Below are 25,955 nucleotides of genomic sequence, written 5' to 3' on the forward strand. Positions count from 1 at the left end.
TGTCACGTGATGCAAAAATGCTGTAAAATGTGTGGACGTTTAATTTTAGCATGGGAAACAGAAATCTCGATGGATAAATGTCAACCAATGAGCGTACTTTGGGTCTTTGATGAGGAGCCGTGCTATGAAGTCTTTGGCCAGGAAGCTGGTGTTACTGAAGAACTCCTCATCAAACGTGTAGTCCACAGCTGACACGTTGGCCAGCGTGTCCTGCTTGTTGTCGCCCAGGAAAGGAGACGCACCGCTCAGACTGCAAGGAACAGATTAAAGCATATGTTTGGGATGTGCATTGATCTTTGTTTGCTAAAAATTAAAACAATTAAATCCAGATCATCATCATCAGCAACAGCACATAGCATCGCTTGGCTATGCATGAATTCCCTTTGTGTCATCAATGTGATGAACGATTACAGCCAGACGGATCGGTTTCTTATCATCACACTGGGAAATCTAATAACGCAAATATGGAAAGTAAGATCCTACTGCTTTGTCAAAGGCAACGTGATTACAGAGCAGTAGAGTGAATAATATGGACTAATTAGTCAAGCTGTGCCATTAGTGTTTTCTGTGTGTTCGTGAAACACTGCCACTGAAAAGCCAGCTGGACTCTTTTCTCCGAGTGCAGAAATCATGAATTTTCATGTAATTTTCACTTCTAAAAACACACCACTGTGCACACCAGCACAGGAGAAAAAGTAAAAGACGAAAGGTCCATGCAGGACCAGAGGAGCACACACAAGGGGCTGAGATTAAGCCCGTCTCCCAGGTCTCAATCCTCCAGCAGACGGATTAAAACGCTGGTCCCTTCTCCTGCTGCTTGTCAGCACCAGTCGCTGATTAACATGCCAGCTGGGAAAGACATGAAGTTGGTGCAAGTCAAGCATATATCATGGGTGAAAAAAACAGATTAATTAATCAACTGCAGAGATGCAGCTGCTCGCAGTAAAAGCACAATTAAAGTGATTTTTCAACATGGTCAGGTGGCAAAATTGAATGCAATCCTGTCTTCACAGGCTACAGCAAACTATTGTCAAAATACGATGCACAAATTTGCACAAAAAAAAAAAATGTGTATATATATATATATATATATATATATATATATATATATATATATATATATATATACACACAGTATATATAAAGCAGGGCTTCTGTTTTTCTAGGTGTGGCACATCTGACTGAAGTGTAAAAAGGAGAACTGAAAGATTTTAGTCATAATTTCCAAATCTTTAAATTGTATTTTTTTATTCACTTGGGCCTACTTTTGTACTTTTCACACAGCTGGATATTTCCCATTAGGAGGAGCGATATACTGAGAAATATCACATGCGTTAACAGGCTTTTAACATTAAAACCAGACGGTCTGAACACCTTCACATGTCAGTGGACTAACGGTTTATTTTCTACCTTTTTGCAAGGCAGAGCTGAGTACCATTGAGTGGGTGTACACCACAGACCTTGTGTGCATGGCAGCATGAGTGAAAATGTGGAATGTATGAATAAAAGAAGGATGAGGCACCAGGAGAGCATTGGTCCTGGAGAGCCACAATCCTGCAGGTTTTAAATGTTTCCAAGACGTAAATAAAACAAAAACACCAATTACTTCATTGCAATAATCAGACAGTATAGCAGTCCTAGCGGCTGTTAGTAGCTATAGTTACAATTCACATATAAATACACTTATTTCAGTGAAATAAGGAGAAAGATTCTGCCTTTTTGTCACCCCAGTATGCACAAATTCACTCCTACTACATATGAAACATACAAATCTCACAGAGTAGAATCCCAAAAGTCAGGCCTTAGTAATCAGCAGGCTTTCTGCTACAGCCTGCTACATTATTCATGACAGACAGCCCTGTCACAGTGGTTTGAAGCAGCAAGTTCACCAACAAATAGGTCAGAGAGCAGCCATTATCCTCTTTTCCCTTGACAAACACACTGACCGACTGACATATTCAGAGAACGGGGGTGGGGCTTTCTAAATGGTGAGGAAACGGACAAACGAAGGTGAAGGTGGAGGAAAAAAAAGCCAGAAGAGACATGTGACTCATGCATGTTTCACACCATTTTCATCAAATGTGGAGATCTCAGACACTTACAGAATGTAGGTTATCACACCAACGCTCCTGAAAGAGAGAAACAAGGAGGGGGGGGGAGACAGATTTTAGTTTTAGATTTCTCATGTCTGAACAGTTGTGTATTGAGTTTGCATCACAAACATGAACATTTTGCAGCAGATAGATTTAGGCTCTGCTTTTGTTCTATTCAATAGGCAGATTGGCTACATTTATTATCCCTTCTAATAACAATGTACTGTTTTTCAGAATAAAGTTAAAAACTGGAGAGTAGCACAAAACTCTAGACAGGAATGTTTTTAATTATACATTTTACCACTAATGCACAAATCGAAATCATATAAAACACAATGACATCATCAAATCCTAGCTCGGTTTCATTTCCAAAGATATTTTAAGCAAACTGAAGCTCGTGCTACATCTCCGACGTAGATCTAAGTCTGACTGACAAGACAGAAGCAAGATTTAGCAAAAAAAAAAAAACATCTAAAAACAGCTCATATGCATATATAATGAAGTGAGGAAAACTAAAGAGGTATTATAATAAAGAGGTTTTATCATGTTTGGGAGACAAAAAAAATGGCTATGGCTATACCAGCTCAGGGAACGCACAAATGTACAAAAGACTCGGAAAAGTGAGTCAAAGTTGTTCACTCTACTGCTTTTTCCTGCTGAAAATAGAATTGATTCGACACTGTACAATTTCAGTTACAGCATCAAAAACAAGCAGCTGCTGTTTGGAGAGATTTCAAAAGTGCATTGTGAACACTGAATCAAATCAAGGTGTTACAATTATCAGCTGTTCTCCTCCGGTTCTAGCCGGACTATCCTAATGTGAAAGCAGCTTCGGATGACTCGTGAATGATGCTATTACAGGAATCTCACACTTGAGCGCCTGACCTTCTTTATCACGTCTTGCAGAGCTGGATGATTAAACATTTATTAGATTTAGATATCCAAGTGTAACGTGACATTTTAAAAATGCATATCAAAAAGCCGTCCATTTTTTTAGTGGATGTTAAAGCTAGGGTAGGCCATTTTCTCCAGATACACTTTTTAAGTTTTTGGTTGAAATTTTCTTAATGTCCTGATGGGAAATAAGATCTTTATGTGCTCTGCAAAAGGAGCGAAGAAAATCTGTCAACTGTAGCAGCTGTAAACCTGTAATAACTTCGACCAATGGGAAAAAACAAAAAGTTTTTTGTTTTTTTAACCAATCACGTGTCCCTGCTCGTTCTCAACACCTCGCGTGCACGAGCCCACACTCAAAGCAAGTCAACGATGACAGACTTAAAACAGAGTTTATAGTCATTTTTAGTCGTTTTATAACATATATAATGAGAAAGTTTAGTATTTACTTACTGCTGAATGAGACATGAAACGACAAAGTTCCGACACAATACAAACAATGAGCTTAGATGCGCAGCAGCAGCCCTGCTCGTGCACGTGAGTGAAGGACGGAGCCCGGAGGGGAGGGGGGAGGAGGATGAAGGCGGAGCCAACCGGAAAGCTACATTCAAAATCATGCTAGCTATTGAAAATCCCCTACCCTACCTTTAAGAGTTTTCTTTGAAATGCAAGAGAGACTAGGTTAACTGAGCGGACAAATGACAATAAGGTTGAACCAGCATGCATTTGTGGGACACGCTGGGCTAGGAAATCTGACCAATTAAAGGCTCCGCCTCACAACATCCCAGCCTTAAAGTAGGTTGAATAACCAACAGATTGTGTAACTAATCAGTAGAATTTGCTTGTTCTATCAGCTGAGGACAAGGTTTTTATTATTGTTGAAGAAGCAGATTGTTTGTTTGTTTGTTTACTCACCACATGTCTGCCTCCAGGCCCAGGGGTTCATAATTCACTACTTCAGGAGCTGAAAGGGGGTGCAAACAAACAGGAAGTTGCATGATTTAGGTCAACACACATCCACACATATCTTTATTTCCCTTTGAATCGGTTTACCAGATGGTGTCTCTTGCATTATTTTCTGTTTTACGCTTCATCCACTGTTGCAGGAAAATGCATTATTAAAATACAATGCAGTCTGTAGTCATATTATTTAGAATATCAAGATTCTAATTCTATTGCAGTCACACCAGACAGCTGGAATTATGTAACATGTTAATCAGTCGTCAAAGGTCAAAGCAGTCATGTTATCACTTGTAAAATGAGCTTTGCTCTTCTGTAAATTCCTTCTAGGCTGATTAAAACAAGTAGGGATTTTAGCTGAAACCAAAATGCTAAATGTAAATAGAAGCGTTAATGGTTTAAATCCTTCTAATAACTCTCCTCGTGGGCCTTGTCACCTTTTAGGCACTGAGGTGGAAACAAGCTCTGGTTTTAGGCTAAAAAATGCTGAAAGCATCCAGCAATAAGGAAACTGGGAGAGCTTGTGTGGGGACGATGTAAATATTTGTATATGTTGGCACGATGAGCCACGTTTGACCATCTCGGTCCTACAATCAGCTCTTTCTCACTAAACCCCATGACCCAGTTGGCACCTGCTCTCACAACTCTGGAGATGGAGCCAAAAACAACCCCCAAAACAAACACATTACGGCGGCGCAGTTGGAAAAAAAGATATTTAGTGTCCACAAGCTGAGTCCTCAGAGAACAATAAAGTTCCACAATAATGAAGACAAAAGGAGAAACCATAGCCAATGTTATCACTGACCTACAAACTCAGGAGTCCCAAAGATGTTTTTAAAATCGTTGCCAAAGTCGATCTTGTGGGCCAGTCCAAAGTCTATGAGTTTGATTCGTGGGTGAGGCACTGAGCGGTTGAGCAGCATGATGTTCTCTGGCTGAAATGAAGAGAAAAGAGAGACAATAAAAGGATGAGCTGGAGTTCACTGAAAGGACAAAGTGACAATCTGGATAATCGTAGGGACAAAGAAGAGAACATTTTTTCACCAACAGAGACCTGAAGCCTCTTTATCCACAGCCCTTAGGTTGTGATCTCTACGTTAGGCTACAGTCTGAAGCAGGTCCGCCCAACATCTGTCACTCGAAACTAATCCGACAAATAAGGGTGGACGGAAAAATGGATTCTGCGATATATTGTGATATTTCACCACGCGATTATCATATCAATCCAAGAAATGTCCAAATCAATTGTTTTTAATCATGTTTTTTAAAGAAAATTTTTTTGTTATTGCCCAATCACTCGTTGCTAGTGAACCATATAAGATATTGTTAAACTACCACTCCTCAATGCATTTTAGCTTGGACAATGCACTTTATTTTCATAAAACATACTGGGCACTTTTATAGATGTATGTGGTTCCTTAAAAAAAGAATAAGAAGAATTTAAGAACTTAGAATCAGAATCTGTACTGGTAATTTGACAGTTTCATAAACATACCACTTGTTGTTTTATATATTGGTACACTAATTACAGTTAGTTACCATTTACTTGTTCTCGCAAGTCTAAATAAAATAAAAATGAATTGCATTTCATACCATTTTGTACTTCTAAAGGTGAAAATTGGAATAATTAGTTTTGCGATGCATATCGTATTGTTAGTATCAGGATATATGCAAATCGGGAATCATATCTTATTGTCAGATTCATGGGGAATGCACACCCCTATTGACAAATGTGTAGTTTTATTTATGTTAGAGAGGACAACACTGACTACAGATGGACGTTCAGAAGAAATCAAGAATGTTTGACCAGAGAGACATGTAAACCCATGTAAATTTGCGATGGTAAAACAGGGGACGGGACCCGGATAAGCAAACTGCTTCTCTCGTCTCCTTTTTCGGCATGTACAAAAAAAGAAAAAAAAAAAAAAAAAAAAAAAAAGTGAATGTAACCATGTCGGAAATAAACTGAATAAATAAATAAATAAATAAAATAAATCAACTTGGATCGGTTTATTTCTTTGTAGGTCTGACGCCGATCATGCACACAAATGTTCCATTGTGGGTAAGGGAAGAGTGAATGTTCTCCCAAACCTCCTGTATTTCTATTAGCAATTAGATGTGTCCCGACCCGATATCAACATCGGATATCGGTCCAATATTAGCCTGAAAACGAATATCGGATTCTCCGATATTTTTATTATAATTTTTTTTTTTCAAAATGTATTTTGGGTCAGTTTTTCTCATACCTACTGTTGCTGACTATTGTTCTCTGTTTGAGTGACATCACTTGATCAAGGCTAACAAGTCTAACATTCCACACTACAAAATAAGTCATTATTCTTTTTTTAAAAAAAAAAAAAAAAAAAAAAAAAAAGTATGTATGATTCATGCTGATATCGCATCAATATCGGTATCGGGCGATACGCAAGCCTGCAATTATCGGTATAATATCGGAAATAAAAAAGTTGTCTTGGAACATCCCTATTAGCAATACATGCTTTGAGCTAGTGAATGGTATAGTTTTCTGAGAATATATACAAAGTATACAGGGCGTCCAATACCCAATGAAACAAGATAAAAAAAAGAGTTAGACTTCATTGCAAAGAGAGACTTGTTCAGAGCCACTTTTGCAGCATAGTGACATATTGCTTTATTCCAATTTGGCACTGTACTGTGAGTTTCTTCTGCAGACATTGAAGAAATGATCAAACTGTTTCAGAGGCAAACCCCAAGCAAATAACCACAATCCAACCGAAAACATATGTTTTGAGGCTGTTTTCTAATTGAGTAATGTTGGTGGGAAAGTTTCCCCCCAGTTGGATTCCACACAGTTGGGGGAAAAAAAACATGATGAGACTGGCAGGAAGTCAGCTCAACAGGAATGGGTATCCGAAAGCAAGAAATCAGCAAAAACCTCTCAAAGAAGTGTGAGAAAGGAAAGAGTGGGAAAGATGTGATTAAAATGCAGCCAAACAACACTTGCCGGACATTTCTTTGGACACAATGCCATCTTCCCTTTCATCATGATTATGAGGCTTGTTGGGCTTTGATTTCTTCTCTGCATCTATTTTCAATTCAAATCAATTCAATTCAGCGCAAATTACAACAAAGTAATGTCAATGCGCTTATCAATTCCATGTATTGCTGGTAAATTAGTTGAAAATAATGAGGAGATGCAACAGGTCACAATCAGTGAAAACGTCATTTATTTTAAGATTTTGTAGGTTTTTTTTTTGTTAGCAGAACTCGGAATCTGACAAAAATAGAGTAAACCAGAGAGCGAGTAATAGCATTAGCATGTCTGCCTCTCAGCAAGAAGGTTCAAATGAATGAATTAAATCAAGAAAATGCAGGATTACATAAACATCAATGCTCAATATACTGCATTGCAACAAAAAGAACCATTGACTATGTTGTTGTTCAAAGAAGATGGCCAGTGAGTAGCTAAACATCATTACTATGCTTTGCCCGCATTTAAGTACATCAGCTTGGTCCATAAATGTCTCAGTGGAATTGATTCCACATAAAACCAAAGTGCTTTCCATAAATGGAATATTTTAACATCTTAGTATTATGGTCTAAAGGTCCATTTCCATCACATAGTTTACAATTGTTTGGAAGTCATTAAATTACCACGTAAATAAAACTCTTGGAGGAAAGAAAATGTCGATAATCACATTGTACAGTTTCAGAAAAACAAGATACAGAAAAAAAACCAAGCGAGCAGAATGTGTGGCCCCATATGACGCAAAGGGCTGCACCACTAAAAGCAAACCACTGAACCAAACCAATCCAGATGTATTCTGAGCCGCTTCTAGACAGTGAGTAACAGCAGCTAATATGTTAAGTTGAGACTGCAGTCAGTGGTGAGTAAAAACTCCTGCATTGATCTGAGGTTATTATATCCTGGAGGCCTGGAGGCCAAGTGTCTGTGTTTGTGGGTATTGTGCTGTAGGTGAAGAAGGAAGTCCCAACCACAACCAAGCTGATCAATATTAATGACCAAGATTCAAATAAAGGACTGTGATGACAAAACCATAGCAGCTCACAGCCTTACAGAGCTGTTGATAAGGAGAAATGACAAAAAGAACAATCAAACTGAACGTTGATAGCTTATGTGGTGGCTGTACCTTAAGGTCAAAGTGAGCAATTTGTTTGGAGTGCAGGTAGAAGACTCCATCAAGGATCTGTTTAAGGAACTGTGTGGCCTCCTCCTCGCTCAGCGACTCCTTCTCTGCCAGGAAGTCAAACAGCTCCCCACCAGCCACGCTGTAAGGGAAGAGAAAGGGGATGGAGGTGGGGAAGGGGGGTGAAAAGAGAGATCTGTCAGATCGGAGCCAGCTCCAAATCCATGATTAAGTGAGCTGAGCTGGTGTAATCTAATCATCCTGGTGCAGTGAAGTCCAACCAGTTTACGCAGCCGATGAACGTTTTAACCAGGGCTGCTCACAGCAAAGTGATTTACATCAAGCTTAACTCTTACAAACCATTAACGACCAACAGAAAAAGTTGGCACTTTAACCCTGAACCTCTAAAATAGATCAAACACCAAAGCACTGATGAAATTAAACTAAAAGCACATGGACTGAGTGACCTAAATGTATCTGGTGTTGTAGTACTAGAGACTGGTCTTGGTTTCGAAACCGGATTTTAAAGGTGTTGGTCTTGTATCGGACTCGAGAGCATTTTTATTGTCTTGTCTCAGTATTTTCCATCAAGACCAGCCAAGACCAGCACTGATCCTCTATTCTTCAACTTAATTGATGTGATAAAAAGGAGAATCACTTGGAACTGTTAAATAAATAATTAATTCATGTTGTTATTTGACCTTAAACATTTACCGTAAGCTCACTGATTGTTCTGCCTCCTTGGAAATCTTTTCAAGTGCCACACTTATTTCTACTGAGAAAATTCTCTGGTTACTTACTTTAAGCCTCATTCACCTGACAAACATATAATATTCAACTTGAACCAATTTTTGGTAAAATTTTAGCTTTTTCATGTCGTGTTTTTTAAGAGTTGAGGCCACCTTTTGTCTCAAATCTTTTTTTAAAGAAAACTAAAATAACGTGACGTGCCTCAGGGATACATTTTAGGCCCTGTTTTATTTGTATATGCTCCCTCTTGGTGATGTCATCAGGAGGCACGGCGTGAACTTCCACAGTTATGCTGATGATACACAGCTGTATATCTCTGTGTCTCCTGATGACCTCAGTCCATTGGATGCTCTTTTTTAACTGTATTTTAGATATCAAATCCTGGATGGCAGAAAACTTTCTCCAGCTCAATCAGGACAAAACTGAAGTTTTAGTTCTTGGTCCTGAGGCACAGAGAGAGAAACTTTTACCTAAACTTTAAACTCCATCTTTGACTCCCTCTATACAAGTTTAATCAATTTTAAGTGTCTTCATGGTCTTGGGCCTTCTTACCTTTCAGAACTACTTTTACCCTATGAACCTTCGCAGGCCCTGAGGTTTATATTTTAGGATTACTATCCCAGTGTTTCCCTAGGGGCTGTGATGGGCCTTGGCCGCAGTGGTCCTGTATCGTGGAACTCAGTGTTGGTCAATATCTTTTGCTATTTTGCTGGACGGGGGGCTCTGTCTCAGCACCCTGTGCCCACATTCTGTGTCCTGTGTCCCATTCTGTTACCTTCATATTGCCGAAAACAAATATGAAAGGAAGAGCAACAATTGTATTAATTCAGGAAAAAAGATGTTATTAAAAATTGGGCCAGTTAAATGGCAATGACTGCGTAGTAGAGAAGACCATTCTTTAGGGTTACTTTGATTCTACCAAAAGCTGCGTGCATGATCAAAACAACTATAACAAGAATAAACACACCCAAAATACAACAACAACAAAAAAAATTGCTTGGATCCCTTTGCATTATTTCAGCCATATGTTGGTATTTTAATGTGGCACAAGTAAGAAAGAGGAGACTGCGACATTGGCACTCAAACACTGACACAGAATGGTCATTAACACAAAAACTTGACAACAACTGTGACAGAAACAGCGGCGCAGAAAAAAAGGAAGAGACAGTGAGAGAGAGAGAGAGACAATGACTGTTATTACAGCCTGTCTTCCTTCCGCAGGCAGTAAAGTCATTGTTTTTCGGAAAAACTGACCCATATTTGAGTCATTTTTAAATCTGGTTTACCGAACATTCCCCTTTGGGCGATTTGGATAAGTGAAAACTTTCAAATACACAAACAGCTCCACGCTTTGAAGCAGGAAACAACACAGCTGCACAGCTGGGACCTTCACCCAGTGGCTTAGACACACAATTTTGAGGCAGGAAAGAAGAATTTGACCCCAACATGTCCTCTCCTCCTTTTTTTGACACTTTGGTCAATTCCTTAGGTCAAAGGGCAGACGCTGCTATGTTTGTGTTTGCCCATATGTCAACATAAATTCTGAGGAAGCTGCATAGTGGTGTAATGGTAATCTCCTCTGCCTCAAAGCAAGATGGCCTGTTTGCATAGTTTCCTATGGGTATAAGGCAAAATCCCACCATCTAAAAACCCTGAATCTTAGGTTAGCTGTAGGAAATTGAAAATGTCCAAAATGGACTGACATGTTGTACACAGGTGTACCCCAACTTTTAGCCACAATGTTGGTAGCCAAACCTTGACAAATTCAACTTAAGTGAAATATTAGTTTAAATTAAAAGACTATAATCAGTCAAATACAAAAGGGGATTAAAAATAGCAGGACATCTAAATGAAGAGGCCTGCCATTTTTAATGTAAGATTTAGGACGAAATTATTAACCGCATTTTTAAAATTTTTATTTTAAAGTGCATGATTCTTTAACAAGGCTATATCTGTGATTTATTATTGGATGCTTATCTAACTATTTCAGAGTTTTTGACAATCCAAGAGCTGTGAAGCCTCTCCAGATATGATGCTCTTTTTTAAAACATTTTGAGAAATGGTTCTCTTGGTTCAATTCAGGGTTTAATACAGGCCCCGTCAATAATTTTCCCTTTGTGTTTATGAAAGTCGGTCTTCACCATGTTCAGCAAAAGTTTTAGGTCATTCAAGAGAAAACCACAAATACACCCGTCCTACAAAGTTTCTATACATATCCCTCTTTTTGTTACTTTCCCAAACTTAATTTACCCATGCATTCCCCATACACCCCCACCCCCACCAACGGGTGTAAAATGTCACTCTGTTTTTATATATTTTTCCTCCTCATAAAGTCTGGTTTACCTTCCCTAAGGAGGGCTGGTGGCAGTCAAAATTGAGCAAAATAAGTAAAAGTTTTACAACTTCATTTTATATTACAATTTCATTATTTTCCCTATACTGATCTATAGATAGTCACAAACCCTGAGTCTTCCTCTGCCAGTGTGTCAAAATATCGATACAATGATATATCGTGAAGTTTTGTCTTGCGATACGTTATGGATTCATTGGCACTAAATATTGATTCAGTGCAGTAGATAAATTCTGAATTTCTTCAGGGCTTCCGCCTTTTATTTATTGGCATATATGTTTTTACACATATGCAAATTTGTTCTCTGCATTTAACCCATCCCTGAGGAGCAGTGGGGTTAGGGGACTTGCTCAACATCCCTCAGTGTTGGCCCAGGTAAGACTCGAACCGGCGACCCTTCGATTACAAGCCTGCTGTCCTTAACCACTAAGCCAAATTTAGATGAAATTACCTATATCGACATATCGATTATCGTCACATCGTGACAATATTGTTACCGTGGGAAAAAATATTGCGATATATTGTATTGCGAGGTACCTGGCGATACCCAGCCCTAATCTTTATTTAGTTTGTTTTCTTTTAGTTTATCTAATTCACACAAAAAGACTTTAGACAGCCCTAAACTTCCACGCTCGGCCAAACGAGTTTTTCATCCAAACTTTCGTTTTTTCTTTCAAGCAGCAACTTCACAAACGCAACTTGACTGACAAAGCAATGACAAACATCTCATTACTGTCACCAACACAGAAAACATAACTTGACTGAATCATCCATCACAGACTGACAGAAATACCTCCTCGTCTGCTCAAAAACACAAAAGCGGTGTTAGTTAAAAGGCTTAAAACAAGATGTCAGTTATTCTTATTTATGCATTTCTCTGTTCTAAAACAAGCATGTTTGGCTGTTGGGGTCAAGTTACATATATTAATAAATAACGACTTGAATTATAAGTTGAGGCAACAAAGCAGACAAACAATATCCAACAAATTAGGCCACAATTTATAGGTGGACTTAAGCATCAAACGCAAAAGCGATTACGAAAGTAAAAAGAGGGGTTGCACTATGCATAGCTTGCCACACAAATTCTGACTCATCATCACAGTTCTGCAATATATACGCAAACACTCAACACAGCACACGTGAAAACATAACACAGCCCAAGGCAGAGGTTTGTTAGCTTAGCATTTAAATTACCGCTGCGCCAAAGAGAGATCTGTGAAAACGGTAAGCTCGTCTGAGTTAAAGCCCACAGCACACATGGCTCTCCCAATAACAAACCAAACAAACCACTTCTAACACAACCATTCCTAACACTGAAACAAATCTGCTGTTGCACATATAAATATTAGCAAATAAAACACCTTTGGAGTAACTCAGTAACAGCCCTAATCCTTGACTTAAATATGATTAACAACAGGTCACTCTAATGCGAGGTAAGCCACTAAGGAACACACCAAAAGTTACCTAAATACACTTAGCCAACAATGCAGGCATCTCATTAAAGCTGCATGTTTGTGTACTGTGACCTTAGAGCAGTGTTTTTCAACCTTGGGGTTGTGACCCAATGTAAAATTGCCTAAAATTGAAATGGGGTGGCCTGGAATATGTTAAAAATAATAAATTATTGAAAAAAAATACATGTATTTTCAATTATTATTCCTTTTCAAATAAAAACACAACAAAATCCTAAACAACTCTATGCTACAACTTCACTTTCTCAAATAAAATGCGGTATAAAGGGAAAAAGAAACAGAAAAAAAGAAAAAAAAAAACCATACAGAGCATCAGATACGTGGTCAAAAACTAACTCTCAAAACAATTCTTTGGGATCGTCAGAAATTTGGGATTAAAAATGGGGTCACGATCCAAAAAAGGTTGGGAACCACTGCCTTAGAATTTACGGTACACAATGAATAAAAGTTGAACATAATATAGAGAGGTTGACTATTTTTATATCCAAGTCAGTTTGCACTTTTATTAACCAGTAACATTTAAAAAACATATTACATTGTATTTTTAGTTGAGGAAATGTATTAGTGGTTTTATTTGCTGGTTCACCATTGTGGATTTTGATTGAAATTTGGTATTAAAGGACGCTTTGGGTAAATTTGGGGTTTCACTGGGCTTGTTTCATTTTAACAGTTTTATTTGAGATTAGTACATGTTTTTACATTATAACATCACCGTGGGTATGCTCAAGCACAAAAGGGGAAATAGTTGCATTTATTAACCAGATAAACAAAAACAATTCGTTATCCGCCTTAGAATATGGAAGTCCTCTTTTTCAAAATTAAATATGTTTGGCAAGATTGAACATATCCAAGTCAACTGATTATTTTCTTGCATAATCCTCTTCAGGGTTGTGTTGTGAGTCACTTGAACGTATCTCAGATCATGCTACAAAAACAAAACTGACAAACATTCACTGTATCACATTCAAAGGAATAATAGAGAGTAATTGAGCAAATCATACAACAAAAAGACAGAAACAATGAGCCTTTATTTGCACTTTTATTAACCTGGGTGCTAGCCATTAAAGTGCCATTTACAAATGTGGAATGCAGGGGTGTTCCTCATTTCTCTCCTTTCAGTTCTGTTGTACGTGATCAATGGTCAGGAATGTGGCCGGGCAACAACAACCCCGTGCAGGACAATCGCGACTGCTGGTTGTCAGGTGACAAAGGAAGCGAGATGTGCTATGCTTCCTGTTTTGCAGCTTATTTGCTGTGTGTCAACTACAAACCCAAATGACCTAATAAAAGCATGTGGATTGGTGAAAGATGTCCAATACACTGCAGGTTGAGAATTAATTTAAACAACAAAATGGGTCTTGAGAATTAGAAACAAGATTAAAAATAGACTTTGTTTTTTTTGTTGTAAAAATTCCTTATTTGTGCTAAAACTGCCTAAATACTTCCTTTAAAAAAATAGTCATGCACCACATCCATCAATCATTAGGAAGTCACCTGCTGTTGTGTAACTTAGATAAAACGCTACCTGTACTACATAACGAACATAACATAAAATGTGTTTAATGTATCACCAATACACAAAATGTGCTCTTTATATATATATAAAAATATATATTATACTTTAAAGTACAATCCATGGGCCATGTTGGGCCAGATGTGGGACCCGGAATCGTTTTCGGTGCAGTGTTTACAATGGCTCCGACCCGATTTGTTTAATTATTTACCTTTTCGTAGTGCTTTACTCCACATTTTCTTTAATATTGCTTTATTTATTACTACGGACAACACAAGGATGTGTGTTGAAGCTACTTTTGATGTGTCTGGAGCTGTTATTGCGAACTCTCGTTGCACACCGGAGCAGCCACAGTCGGCAATCAGCTGCACTGTTTACATACGAGTCAAGATGAAAAATCGCATTGCATGACACAAGTGAATAAGAGAAAGTCATTTTACTGGGGGATGGAGGAGGACATTGAAGCATTTTAGAGGAGGAAAATCCACTGGAGAATGAAGCGTCAGCTCCGCCACTAGCACAGCTAAATGCAACAAGTGTCTGTGGTGAGCATAATGGCAGCCACTGCGTGAGATATCAGCACAAAACATACATACTTTTATTACTTATTTTGTAGTGTGGAATGTTAGAAAAGGCTTGATCTTGAAAAAACGAATCAATTTATTATTAACCAATGGGTTCCATAAACTTTAACCTTAAACAAAAGAATATTCTACATTTGAATAAAACAAATGAACATTACAATATATTTCATATAAGTGCAAAATAACTACTTTAACTTAATATACTCTTATTCTACAATTGAATAGAATTAAACACAGAAAACATAACTCGAATGAATCATCTGTCACAGCCCGACAGAGAAATACCTCCTCGTCTGCTCAAAAACACAGAAGCGGTGTTAGTTAAAAGGCTTAAAACAAGATGTCAGTTATTCTTATTTATGCATTTCTCTGTTCTAAAACAAGCATGTTTGGCTGTTGGCAATAAGTACTGTGTGCAATCATATCAGGGCTCAAGTTACATACATTAATAAATAATGACTTGAATTATAAATTGAGGCAACAAAGCAGACAAACCATACCCAACAAATTAGGCCACGATTTATAGGTGGACTTAAGCTTCAAATGCAAAAGCGATTACGAAAGTAAAAAGAGGGGTTGCACTATGCATAGCTTGCCACACAAATTCTGACTCGTCGTCACAGTTCTGCAATATATACGCAAACACTCAACACAGCACACGTGAAAACGTAGCACAGCCCAAGACAGAGGTTTGTTAGCTGAGCATTTAAATTACCGCTGCGCCAAAGAGAGATCTGTGAAAACGGTAAGCTCGTTATAATTTAGAAACCCTTAAGAATAACCTCAATAAATCCAATAATAACTAATTATCGGACGAGCTTGTATTAAATGCAGGTCGATATAATCCGATACTTGGGGTTAATTTAGCTGATATCGGATCAATATCCAATATCAATATTGAATCAGGACACATTTACTGTACATGGTATTAAATATGGAACCAATCAGTAAACCTTGTAAAGGTACAGACTTATGAACCAATACTGTGTTTTTTAAATAACAGTTCATTGGATATGTTGAGTTGGTTCTTTTATGATTTAACATGTATTTTGCTTTTAGCCAGAGCACAAAACATCTTAAGTAAGAGACAGATTATAACTTCACTCACTTAAAATAAGAAGAGGAAACTGTCATATGTCTCACACAAACAAAAGTCCAAAGTCTTTGAGTAAAGAGCAGAAAGTGGATGAAGACCATGACCAAGGTACTCACAGTTCCAGGATGAGGATGACCTCAGCCTTGTTCTCAAACACCTCATGCAGTGTGATGATGTTCGGGTGCTGGATCTCCTTCAGGATGTTGACTTCTCGCTCAATGTCCTCCTTTGTCACCCCTCGTCGACTGGACTTGCTGCGCCGCTTCTTGATGAATTTGGCTGCGTACTCCACACCCGTGTTCCTGTGCCGACATCGCCTGACAACAGCGAACTGACCACTGGGAACAGAAGACGGTACCATGTTACATTAGCATTAGGCTTTGAGAAGGTAATAATTAGTAGAAAGGCAAAAATCAGATTTTAAACATTTATCAGACTGAGGTTATTCAAATTTACTTTGGATCATTTCGTTTACACCAGAACTCCTGAGCCAAAGAAGGAGGCGGGGCTCACCAGCCATTAAAAGTGTTGATGAACTAATAAACTTTTTTTTATAAACAAATGAATCATAGATGATGCTACATCATAAGAGAAGCATCAAGAAATGCAGCATGAAATGCACCTAAGGGCTCATTTCGAATGTGTAGAGAGAATTTCAGATCAAACTGAATTTATTTAAATATAGAAAAACAAACTCTGATGTCGCAAGTTGTTTCCTAATGTATCTGTTGTGCTTTATAAATTAGGAACCTCACAAAGAGATGTTCAATACGTTTATGCGCATGTTGAAAAAGACCATCCTGCTTTCAAGGGTCTCATTATCGTCACTTTGTAAAAGATGACAAGGAGTGTAACTCAAGAGCCCATGGAGAAGAATCAGTGTGACAAAAACCATAACAGCTCTTCAGCTGACAGACATTACCATGACTCGTCTGTATCTACAGTACATCAAGGGACAAAATCGATAGAAACCAATAAAACCGCATTGATCTCTCTGATTACATATCATTCCCTGATAAACTTGATCATACTTTACCTCAGGGAAGACTGGAAATGGCCTTTAACTATTGAAAATATGAATATATGTCATCAACATCCCCCTCCAAATTGGTTGTCATTATAACTCAACCTTTTTCTAAATGTCCTAAATCTAAGAACTTAGATGTATACATAAGAAAATATTATCACATCAAAACATAAAATTACTTACTATCTTAAACGGTTTCTAAGAAAAGCTGTCCCATTTGAAGAAACCTTGAACAAAGTAAAAAAAACAGCACAAGGGCAGTAACTCCGGAAAAAATAATTGCGCACTTCTTATTTTCGAACTCCATCAAGGTATTGATACCCTGAAGCCACACACCGAATTTGGTTATCCTATCTTAAACGGTTTCTAAGAAAAGCTGTCCCATTTGAAGTTACCTCGAATAGAGTAAAAAAAAAACAGAACAAGGGCAGTAACTCCGGAAAAAATAATTGCGCGCTTCTCATTTTCGAACTCCATCAAGATATTGATACCCTGAAAAAAAATCTGTATCTGCCTGCAAATATGGATGACCTCTGACAACATGGATTAAATGCAGCATCTTGAATAAAAGAATGGTAAATAGTGAACTTAAATTCATCACCAGAGAAGTAGTCCAAAGCAATACATTTCAGAATAAAAGCTGATAGCATTCTTTCCGATGACATACTAACTCTTATTTTACAGTGCAGGTTATTGCTGGAAAGACACCGGTACTCATGAATGTGTCATTTGTGTTGATAATAATCAAGATGCACAATTTGTGCCCATTTTGTAATAAACATAAGGTTATAATGCTTTCATGAAATTTAGAAATACAAACAACTTTCTCTAAAACAAAGGTTTGGTCCAAGATCTACCATTCTCCAAGTGTAAATTATAATTTTTTTCTTTTTGATCTTTATAATCATTATTAAAATGTTTCATTACTGCTGAATATTCAATTCAGCAAGCCTGTGAAGCAACATTTCCAGGTGAGAATAAGTGAAACACGGAGGTTGTTATGGAAATGTCTGCCATGGCCATGCTGAACCCAGTAGCCTGACTGGATAATGCTAACTCTGCTGTGCTGTCATTCCACCAGAACGCTGCCAGAAAAAACTGCTCTTGGATGCAAGGACAGGCTGAGAGCTGTTGACGCCTCCGCCGACTGTGCCTCCTCACAGCCATAGCAGTCATTAGGCACTTAGTGTACCAAACACCCACGGAGGGAGAAGAAGAACAAGGCAGCGGTGGGTGAGAAAACGGAAGAAAAAAAGAGGCGGTGCTACATTTTGTCTTGATTTTTATTTTTTTTTTACCCCCACAGCAAGATGTTCACACACAATGAAAAAAAGCTATATCTGGCAACCTCAGTCCCTGTCTCAGCCAAACAGATGACCACAACAAGAGTCCTGTGCTGTCATCTGACTCTCACAGCAGTGCCAAGACTGGAGCACACAAGCCTCCCTCTCTAATTCACACTCCACACTGTGTCTGCCGGGGTTTGCTGAGTAAATGTGGCGCGTAGACGACAATAGTACTCAAGGAATAATCCAACGGCAATGTTTCCCCCTGGAAATATTGGAGACAAAGGAGTCACCTCGATCTGACCTGTAACTGCAGCGCCACTACACAGAGGTCCCTGAAGACCGCTAGTCTTCTCCAGAGGTATCTGCTGATAATTCAAAAGAACAGTTTAGAATTTAGTTTAGTTTGGAATTAATACGCGGAAGTCAAGGAAACGTCAAAAGCTATCAGCAGACGCCTCTGAAGAAGACTGGCAGTTGGCAGTCAAAACAAGTCATGAGATTAAAGTAAATTTTCTGAACAAAAGTTGTCCGAGTAAGCAAAACATACTGGTACATGCCTTAAGAAAATGCTTTACAGCTTAATTATTGTTTTTTTTTTGAGGAAGATCTCTAAACGGGCTGAAGTTTCATCTTTAGAATTTACCAAAGCAGATACACAAAATCATTGTATTCATAATTAATCATCATCATTTATCATGCTATTTTTCACCCATCTCCATTTGTTCTAAGAACCGCAAAAACATAGGATTTGAGGTTTATTTTCCCAAACTCGCCTATTTTCCAGAGTTTTAGCCTCTGAAAAGTCACTTTCTGAGTAACTCTACTTATACATATTCATGAGTGGGTGTGTCTATAGATGGGACACTGACTTCCTCCAGAGGACGGCCCGCCCTCCTCCCACCCACTCCGTAGCCGAGCTCATGCTGCTTTATAAACACTAGACAGAGCGTGGGGGCGGGGTGTTCACCAGTACATACAGTACATAGAGTGTAGAAAATACATACATAGCATTGCGCGAAGGACGGTGAAATGCTCACCTTCGTGGGCGTGTCTGTTTACGTCAATCACGGCAGAGAGCTTCCTGGAGGCGCGGCCTCTCCAGCTCAGTGCCGCGTCAAATTCGTCATCAAAGTGGGAACGCGTCATCAAATTGGAGCGAAGTGTTTTGGCTCGACCCGCAGTAATAAAGGAGCAAATCATCCTCTAACGATTGAGGGAATCATTGAAAAAAACACTTTGGGCATGTGCATGAAGCCCAAATAGCACTTTATTATGTTTAAAGCACAGAAAAGTTGATTTAGCTAAACATTGGCCCTTTAAAACACGACCAGTAAAGTGCAACCGATTCACAGAGTTTCTGTGAGACATTCCCCCAGACTCTGATAAAATGAACCAGTTACTTCCTAAATAGACCCTTTGATTGTTTGTAAACATTGTGACGTATTTTGTTGGGCGGGGCTTAGCCTGGAGGCAAAAACACAATTGTCTTAAATTTTTCTGAGCACCAGTGTCCGCTGGAATCCTATAAAACTTTAATTTACGTCCACTAACGTTATACCTCCTATTGTGGCACTTAAACACACAGCAAAGCTGTAATATTACTAGCCTCCACAGTCTTTAGTCAGCGGCGTTTCCTGTTTTCGCATCCAGCCACGGCCATTAAGGGGTCTATTGAGCTTGCAGAAAACGGTTTTCTCAAAAAAGTCAAACAATTAAGTAAGTGACTTATCCCATAACGGACTCACAGACCCTAAACGGACACAGTAAGGACTCGGAGGAAGACACAGAGCAAAAACACTGGGAACGTTCTCATGTTAATAACAGCTCCTGCACCCCCATTCGACCAGGCCTCATTCTTTTGTTATCCTGCCTCTGTCACTCAATTGAAGATCCAGACATTGATTTCCACCAAAGGAACAGACAAAGATGTATGTGTTGTTGACACAGCTTCCATTAGAAAAACACGTTCACATGCGCCTTTTCAAGCTAGATTTTAGATGTCTGCCTGCTCTAACACACCTGAATCTAATGATGGCACCGCCACCATGCAGCTCTACAAAAAGCCTGATGACAAACTACCCTTCACAATCAGCTGTGGGGGGCCAGAGAAAGATTGAAAACATGCAGGACAGGACTTCTCTAGGACTCTTCTTCAATGTTTTAGTTTTGTTTGTTTGGAACAGTATATGATGACAATAATAAACAAACAGTCCTTGATCTGTTGTAAATAATTCATGATTCACCTGACATTTTTTAAATTAAAACCAAAAAAATTCAAACAAGACAAGCAAATGAACAATGAACAGCTTTCTGCAAACATCACAACCCACAGGAAACCACTGGAAAATATTCAGTGCGACATGTTGGAAGTGCACTTGTCACAGCTGAGTAAGCAAATCAAGCACCATCCATAGAAATATCAAAAAGGTTCTCCTACTGAAATGATCTTTTCTCTAAAATAAACAGAATCGGACATACGGTCATGAATCTCACATTGGTTCCAATAAATAAGCCTGTAACAGTTCTTGGTACAACCTTTTCAAATTTCTATCAACTATCATTGAAACTGTGACATGCTTGATATCAGGGGGGAGTACAGATCCTCCAGCAACAGTGGAAAAACAGTCAAGAAGTGTCACCTTCAGAGCTATTATTTTAGTTTTATAACCTTTATGGCTCGTGGTTCCCAACCTTTTTTGGGTCGTGACCCCATTTTTTATATCACAAATTTCTGGAAACCGCAGAGACCTTTCTTTCTCTAAAATTAGTTTTTGATCAGGTTTGTTATATTGTGTATCCAGAGAAGCCAGGATTAGTGCACAAAGTGACAAGATGTTCCAGCTCAGACATTTTTATACTGCATTTCGTTTGATGTAGATTTATATTTGAGAAAGTATATACACTTTTTGGAGATATTGTGTAGTAAATTATACATATATATATATATATATATATATATATATTGTATTGTTAATCAGTAATTTTGTATCAATTACTAGACATTTCAGGCGACCCCAAGGTTGAAAAACACTGCTTTATGCACTTTGAGGTTTCAATCTTTGCCACAAGTCCTAAAACATGTCATCCAATATTAAAGAGTTGAGCTGATTGATACATAGAGGAGCAGGTAGTTGTCATCAAATAAACTTGTTTGGCAGGGGCTGTTTATTCTACTACACTACACACACACGTGATGATGAGGATGTTTTTTCCACCTCTTGTGAACAACACCAGCTGCACACTCATGCAAACGGGGAGGAACTGGCAGCAGTTCAACTCAGCTCTTTTCTACTGTGTGCGGACTGAGTAGAAAGAAAGCAAACCTCAATACATCCTTGGCTAATCCAATCTACGCTTGTAATTCCTCATCTCTTCATTAAAGCTGACACGGAGGTCTGGAAATGGAGCTTGGAGTGAAGTTAATAGGATACAGTGTGGAGGATTCCCCTTGCATGATATGGCCTAAATGTTTACTTACTACTGAAGAGGCGAGTGGGGAAATCCCTCTCATCCTCTGGGGATATGCAGAAACTGCACAGACTTGCTGAATAAGTGCAGAGATGAGGCAGAAATAAAGAGCGTGGAACAGGAGGAGACAATCCTTCCTGGGAATCTCTGACAAACGGAGGAGACTAGTCTGCTTTTTTCCCCAACAGCAGACCCCACCCCTGTATACTCCCCACTCTGCTTTCTGATAGCCTCCAGTATCAAATTGCTGCGGGAGCTTTTGTTTGCACCTGAATCACAGATCCACTTCTAGCCCACTAGTTTGTATAACGCCACTAAATCGTGGGGGGGGGGGCTGATGAAGGGCAGAGGCTTGTTTGTGACATTCGGAGCTGTCTGGGTGTGAGCCAACGCTTCAGAGATTTCAGTTACCCAACAATGCTGTCTAAAGAGTGTTTATCTGTGTAAAGATAGTGGCGCTCCAAGCAGATTCACCATTGCTAGTCCTAATGCTACCAGTTAACAGGGGCTGGACTAGTTCAGTTGTGTTTAAAAACACGAGTTTCAACCAGGCACATCAAGGCCTTGATGCTAACAACTGGACAGTTTCCACTGCAGGCTGTAACTGTGTTATTCCTCCGAGAGTATAGCAATTGTTGGTAATAAAAAAAATGAGTGCAGCCATTACTGGATGAGCCGCTCATGTTCGTGTGAGGTTTGCCTCTTGGGTGGAGTTTGGCCTTGTCGTGATGAGGCAGTGTTTGGAGGTACTGTGGTAATGAGCACTAGTGGGAGGACACAGTAAACAAGAGGCAGTGAAGTGGGAGTGGGAAGGGAATACATTCAATGCCATCAAGAATGCAAAGCAAAATATAAATTAGAAAAGCTAAGCTAAAAGTCAAACATCCTCTTTTCAAAACAAAAGCATCTCTTCTTGACTTCCATTCGTTTTTTAACCCATTTTGTAAATAGGACTCTTGTTTTGAAATCAACAGGAAGTTTTGTCGGTTACACAATGACGTCAAGGACAAGTTTACATGGATTTAGACTCGAGCATCTTTTCTCAAAGAGTGGTCCGCGGACCTCTGGTGGTCCTCGAGCAACCCCAAGTGGTACGGAAGTTTGTTGGGCAAATATATATTATACATTACATAAAAATATAACATATTATCGACATTCATGTCAGCATTTAGAATAATGACCAATCTGAGCATTAATACAGGAAAGAACAGAGGGTTTTGTGTGTAATTTTGTTGTCTTTTGGACATTACTTCTCATTTTATGTACACGTTTGTTGTTTTGTGTGTCAATTTGTATGTTTTCGTTGCCATTTTGAGTAATTTTTGGTAATATTTTTGCTCATATATGAAGTTTTGTAGTTTTTTTTTGTATGTTTTTCCTTTTATTTTTGTGTATTTAATGCCAACTTGTCTGTTTTTGGTCATTTTCTTTACTTTAGTTGTCTTTTGTGGATTTTTGTAATCATTTTGTATAGTTTTCTGCAATTTTGTATGCTTTTATAGTCATTTTGTGCATTTTTGGTGTAGTGCACATCACAGTTTCTATTATAAAATCATTTTAAATGTATAATCAGTGGCGAGAAATGGAATCCTGCATGAACTATTTATATCTCTACTTATGATTAGTTACTTCTTTTCTGGAATTACATATACCTCTACATTAAAGTGCCCATTATCCAAGCTGGTTTTACATTGAAATCAGTGAAACCAAAGTAAAGCACAATATATGCTTAGTAAGTATGAGGCTGCCTGCCTGGGCTCGTAAACTATGACACTAAACCATCTAATCTTTGTTTTCAATCCTGCCATAATCTGGCTATGCATGACAGCCCCCACTCCTGGGAGTCAAGCTTACACTCAGGACATTTTTCAACCTCACCCAAGAGCATTCCTAACAATAAATACAGATAAGATAAAAGCCACACTTACAGATACAAACTGAGTGTTGGTTAAAGGCCTTAGATGTTTATAGAAAACCAGTAACCATGCTGGTACCAGCTAATCCTCACGGTTATCATGGCTGTAGAGGACAGATTGGAGAGAAATGTGTCCACCAACAACACAGAGAAAGTTAGGCCTTGCCTTTTAGAGTTTGGATAACTGTAGGTTTACGGGAAACATGTTCAACATACCATGCATTGATATTCATATCATATATTCAATATTATTTCATAACTAAGTGTTTAAGATTTTACCTGTAAAAAAAAAAAAAAAAGAATATGGTCAACTATTACTGATTAGAGTCAACTTTTACATAATTACTGTAACTTAAACATAAGACAAATAAAAAAAATAAAGATGTTTCATCTCTTAGCTTTACCGACATGAAGCCATGAGGAATACTGTATATGTTTTCCAGATTTCAGTAATAATAAACTGAAACATAAAGAGAAACAGTTCTCTGTATTTCTGAGGGAAGGAAATCCATCGTGGGTATGATTCAAAAGGACTTCATATACTCTGCTAACCAAAAGACAGTTTATGGGTATATCAGTTCCTATTACTGGGCAAAATGGTGCTTTACCACACTTAAGTCAGCAGTATCAGATCCGACATGCTCAGGCGCCTTTGAAACTGCTTGCATTTGCAGTTTTGACTTAAAACGCAGACTCCAAAACACCATTTACTGTAAATCAAAATGCTGAAGAACCAGCTGAATTATTACAGGAAGCAGCAGCGGTTTCAAAGCTGCCCTGTCCCTTACAGTCATGTAATATTACTTTTTACTACATAGTGCAGTGAGTTGCTTTGAAGTGTTGTTGGTGAATTGGCAACCAGCATTTTGTTAGCGCCGTGCAACTTGTTTTATTGAAATACATACAGTAAATATATAATAGTTTTATGTATTTACAGAAGAAATTAGTCATTGAAAGGCAACAACTTTCAACAAGTGTTACCTTTGTGTTAAACCAAAACCCAATTGAAAAGAGAGAGAGAGAGTGGAAAATCAAGGTCTAGGTCCCACCTTAGGCATGATATGACCGGAAATTATGAAAAACTATAAAAATAAATATAATCACAAGCCATTAAATCAGTGTTTTTCAACCTTGGGGTCAGGATCCTAGGTGGGGTCGCCTGAAAAATCTAAATAGATTTTTGTAATGTTATAACTATTCTTTAAAAAAAATAAATAATAATAATCTAACAATCTTAAAGCTGATATCTGGAGTTTCTGAGAAATGTCTCGATGTCCCACCCTAAATCGCTCCACTTCCTCCCACTGCCTCTGCCAATCTACCAGAAGCCACGCCTCTACTTTTCTGCACTCGCATCGCAGAACATAACAAGGTCGCATCGGGTCACATTGATATAGGTCTACGGATCAGGTAAGAGCCAAAATCATATTTACCTGTTTGCTGTTGTGACGCGCGGCCTTATTTCCGTGAACAGTTCAGCATTCAGTTTGATTGACAGACTCAAAAACAGGATTGGCTGAGCGATCATGGCGCTCGTTTCCATTTGTATAGGGGTCTATATGACGAAGGTGGGATTTATATACATTGACGTATATGAATGACCACTGGCGGTAGACCACAGTAAAAAACTAGTTACGTATTTTTTCGCATTTCAAAAGAATGATACATAAACATAGATTTCTCAGAAACTCCGGATATCAGTTTTAAACAACTGTATTTCTATACTTTCACTTTGTGAATCTCGTTCAACCAAAATGCAGTATGTATTTATATATTTTTTTTAATCTGAGCTCAAACATGATCAAAAACTAATTCTAGAAAAAAATGTCTTTGGAGTCATTAGAAAATCTAGATTACAAAAAGGTTGGGAACCACTGCACCTAATACTGTTTCTTTCCACTTATGTTCGAAATGAGATTCTTTAAAATGTGTGTCATCACTCATTTATTCCATCATTATGTATTTGGAGAAAAATGTTGTAGTTGGACAAAGGGGGTACTTGGATTCAGAAATAAGAAAAAGGAGGTACTTGAGCCATAAACTTGGAGTACCACTGATGTAGACAATCTGAAGTCCAACATAAGTTAATAAATAAATAAATAATCCAAAGCTGTATAATTTACAATGCCAGTAAAATAAAGTAGTGACAAACAACTGACTGAGAAGCCTAAACAGGGCCATACAAAGTAGCAAAGACCATCCATTTACCTTCTGCTACTCTGAGCCAGTTATTGATTTGCACTGTGTACTTCAAGTCAACTGTGTTAAACACAGGAGTGGGCCGGCTTGTAGAGCTCCAGCCTTCGCAAGCGCACACGGACACACACTGTTCCTTATCTGCCATAAACACACATGAAAGGGAACACGAGCACGTGATCTCACCTCAAGTGTGTCCTCTTTGTTACAAACCCCACGGA

The 25,955-nt window shown here is 38.4% G+C and overlaps 1 protein-coding gene across 1 annotated transcript in view; it reads right to left on the reverse strand.

Annotated features, from left to right (window-relative positions):
- The window catches only part of dapk1 (death-associated protein kinase 1), a 73,796-nt gene that overhangs the window by 25,724 nt on the left and 22,117 nt on the right, over positions 1-25,955 (reverse strand). The window contains exons 3-8 of the mRNA XM_028457865.1: positions 15,956-16,177; positions 8,078-8,216; positions 4,753-4,882; positions 3,903-3,951; positions 2,103-2,129; positions 98-250 (exon numbers count right to left, since the gene is read on the reverse strand). Of these exons, the coding sequence (XP_028313666.1) occupies positions 98-250; positions 2,103-2,129; positions 3,903-3,951; positions 4,753-4,882; positions 8,078-8,216; positions 15,956-16,177 (720 nt within the window). The remainder of the gene's footprint in view (positions 1-97; positions 251-2,102; positions 2,130-3,902; positions 3,952-4,752; positions 4,883-8,077; positions 8,217-15,955; positions 16,178-25,955) is intronic.

Source organism: Gouania willdenowi, chromosome 9 (genome assembly GCF_900634775.1).
Source record: "Gouania willdenowi chromosome 9, fGouWil2.1, whole genome shotgun sequence".
Lineage (NCBI taxonomy): Eukaryota > Metazoa > Chordata > Actinopteri > Blenniiformes > Gobiesocidae > Gouania > Gouania willdenowi.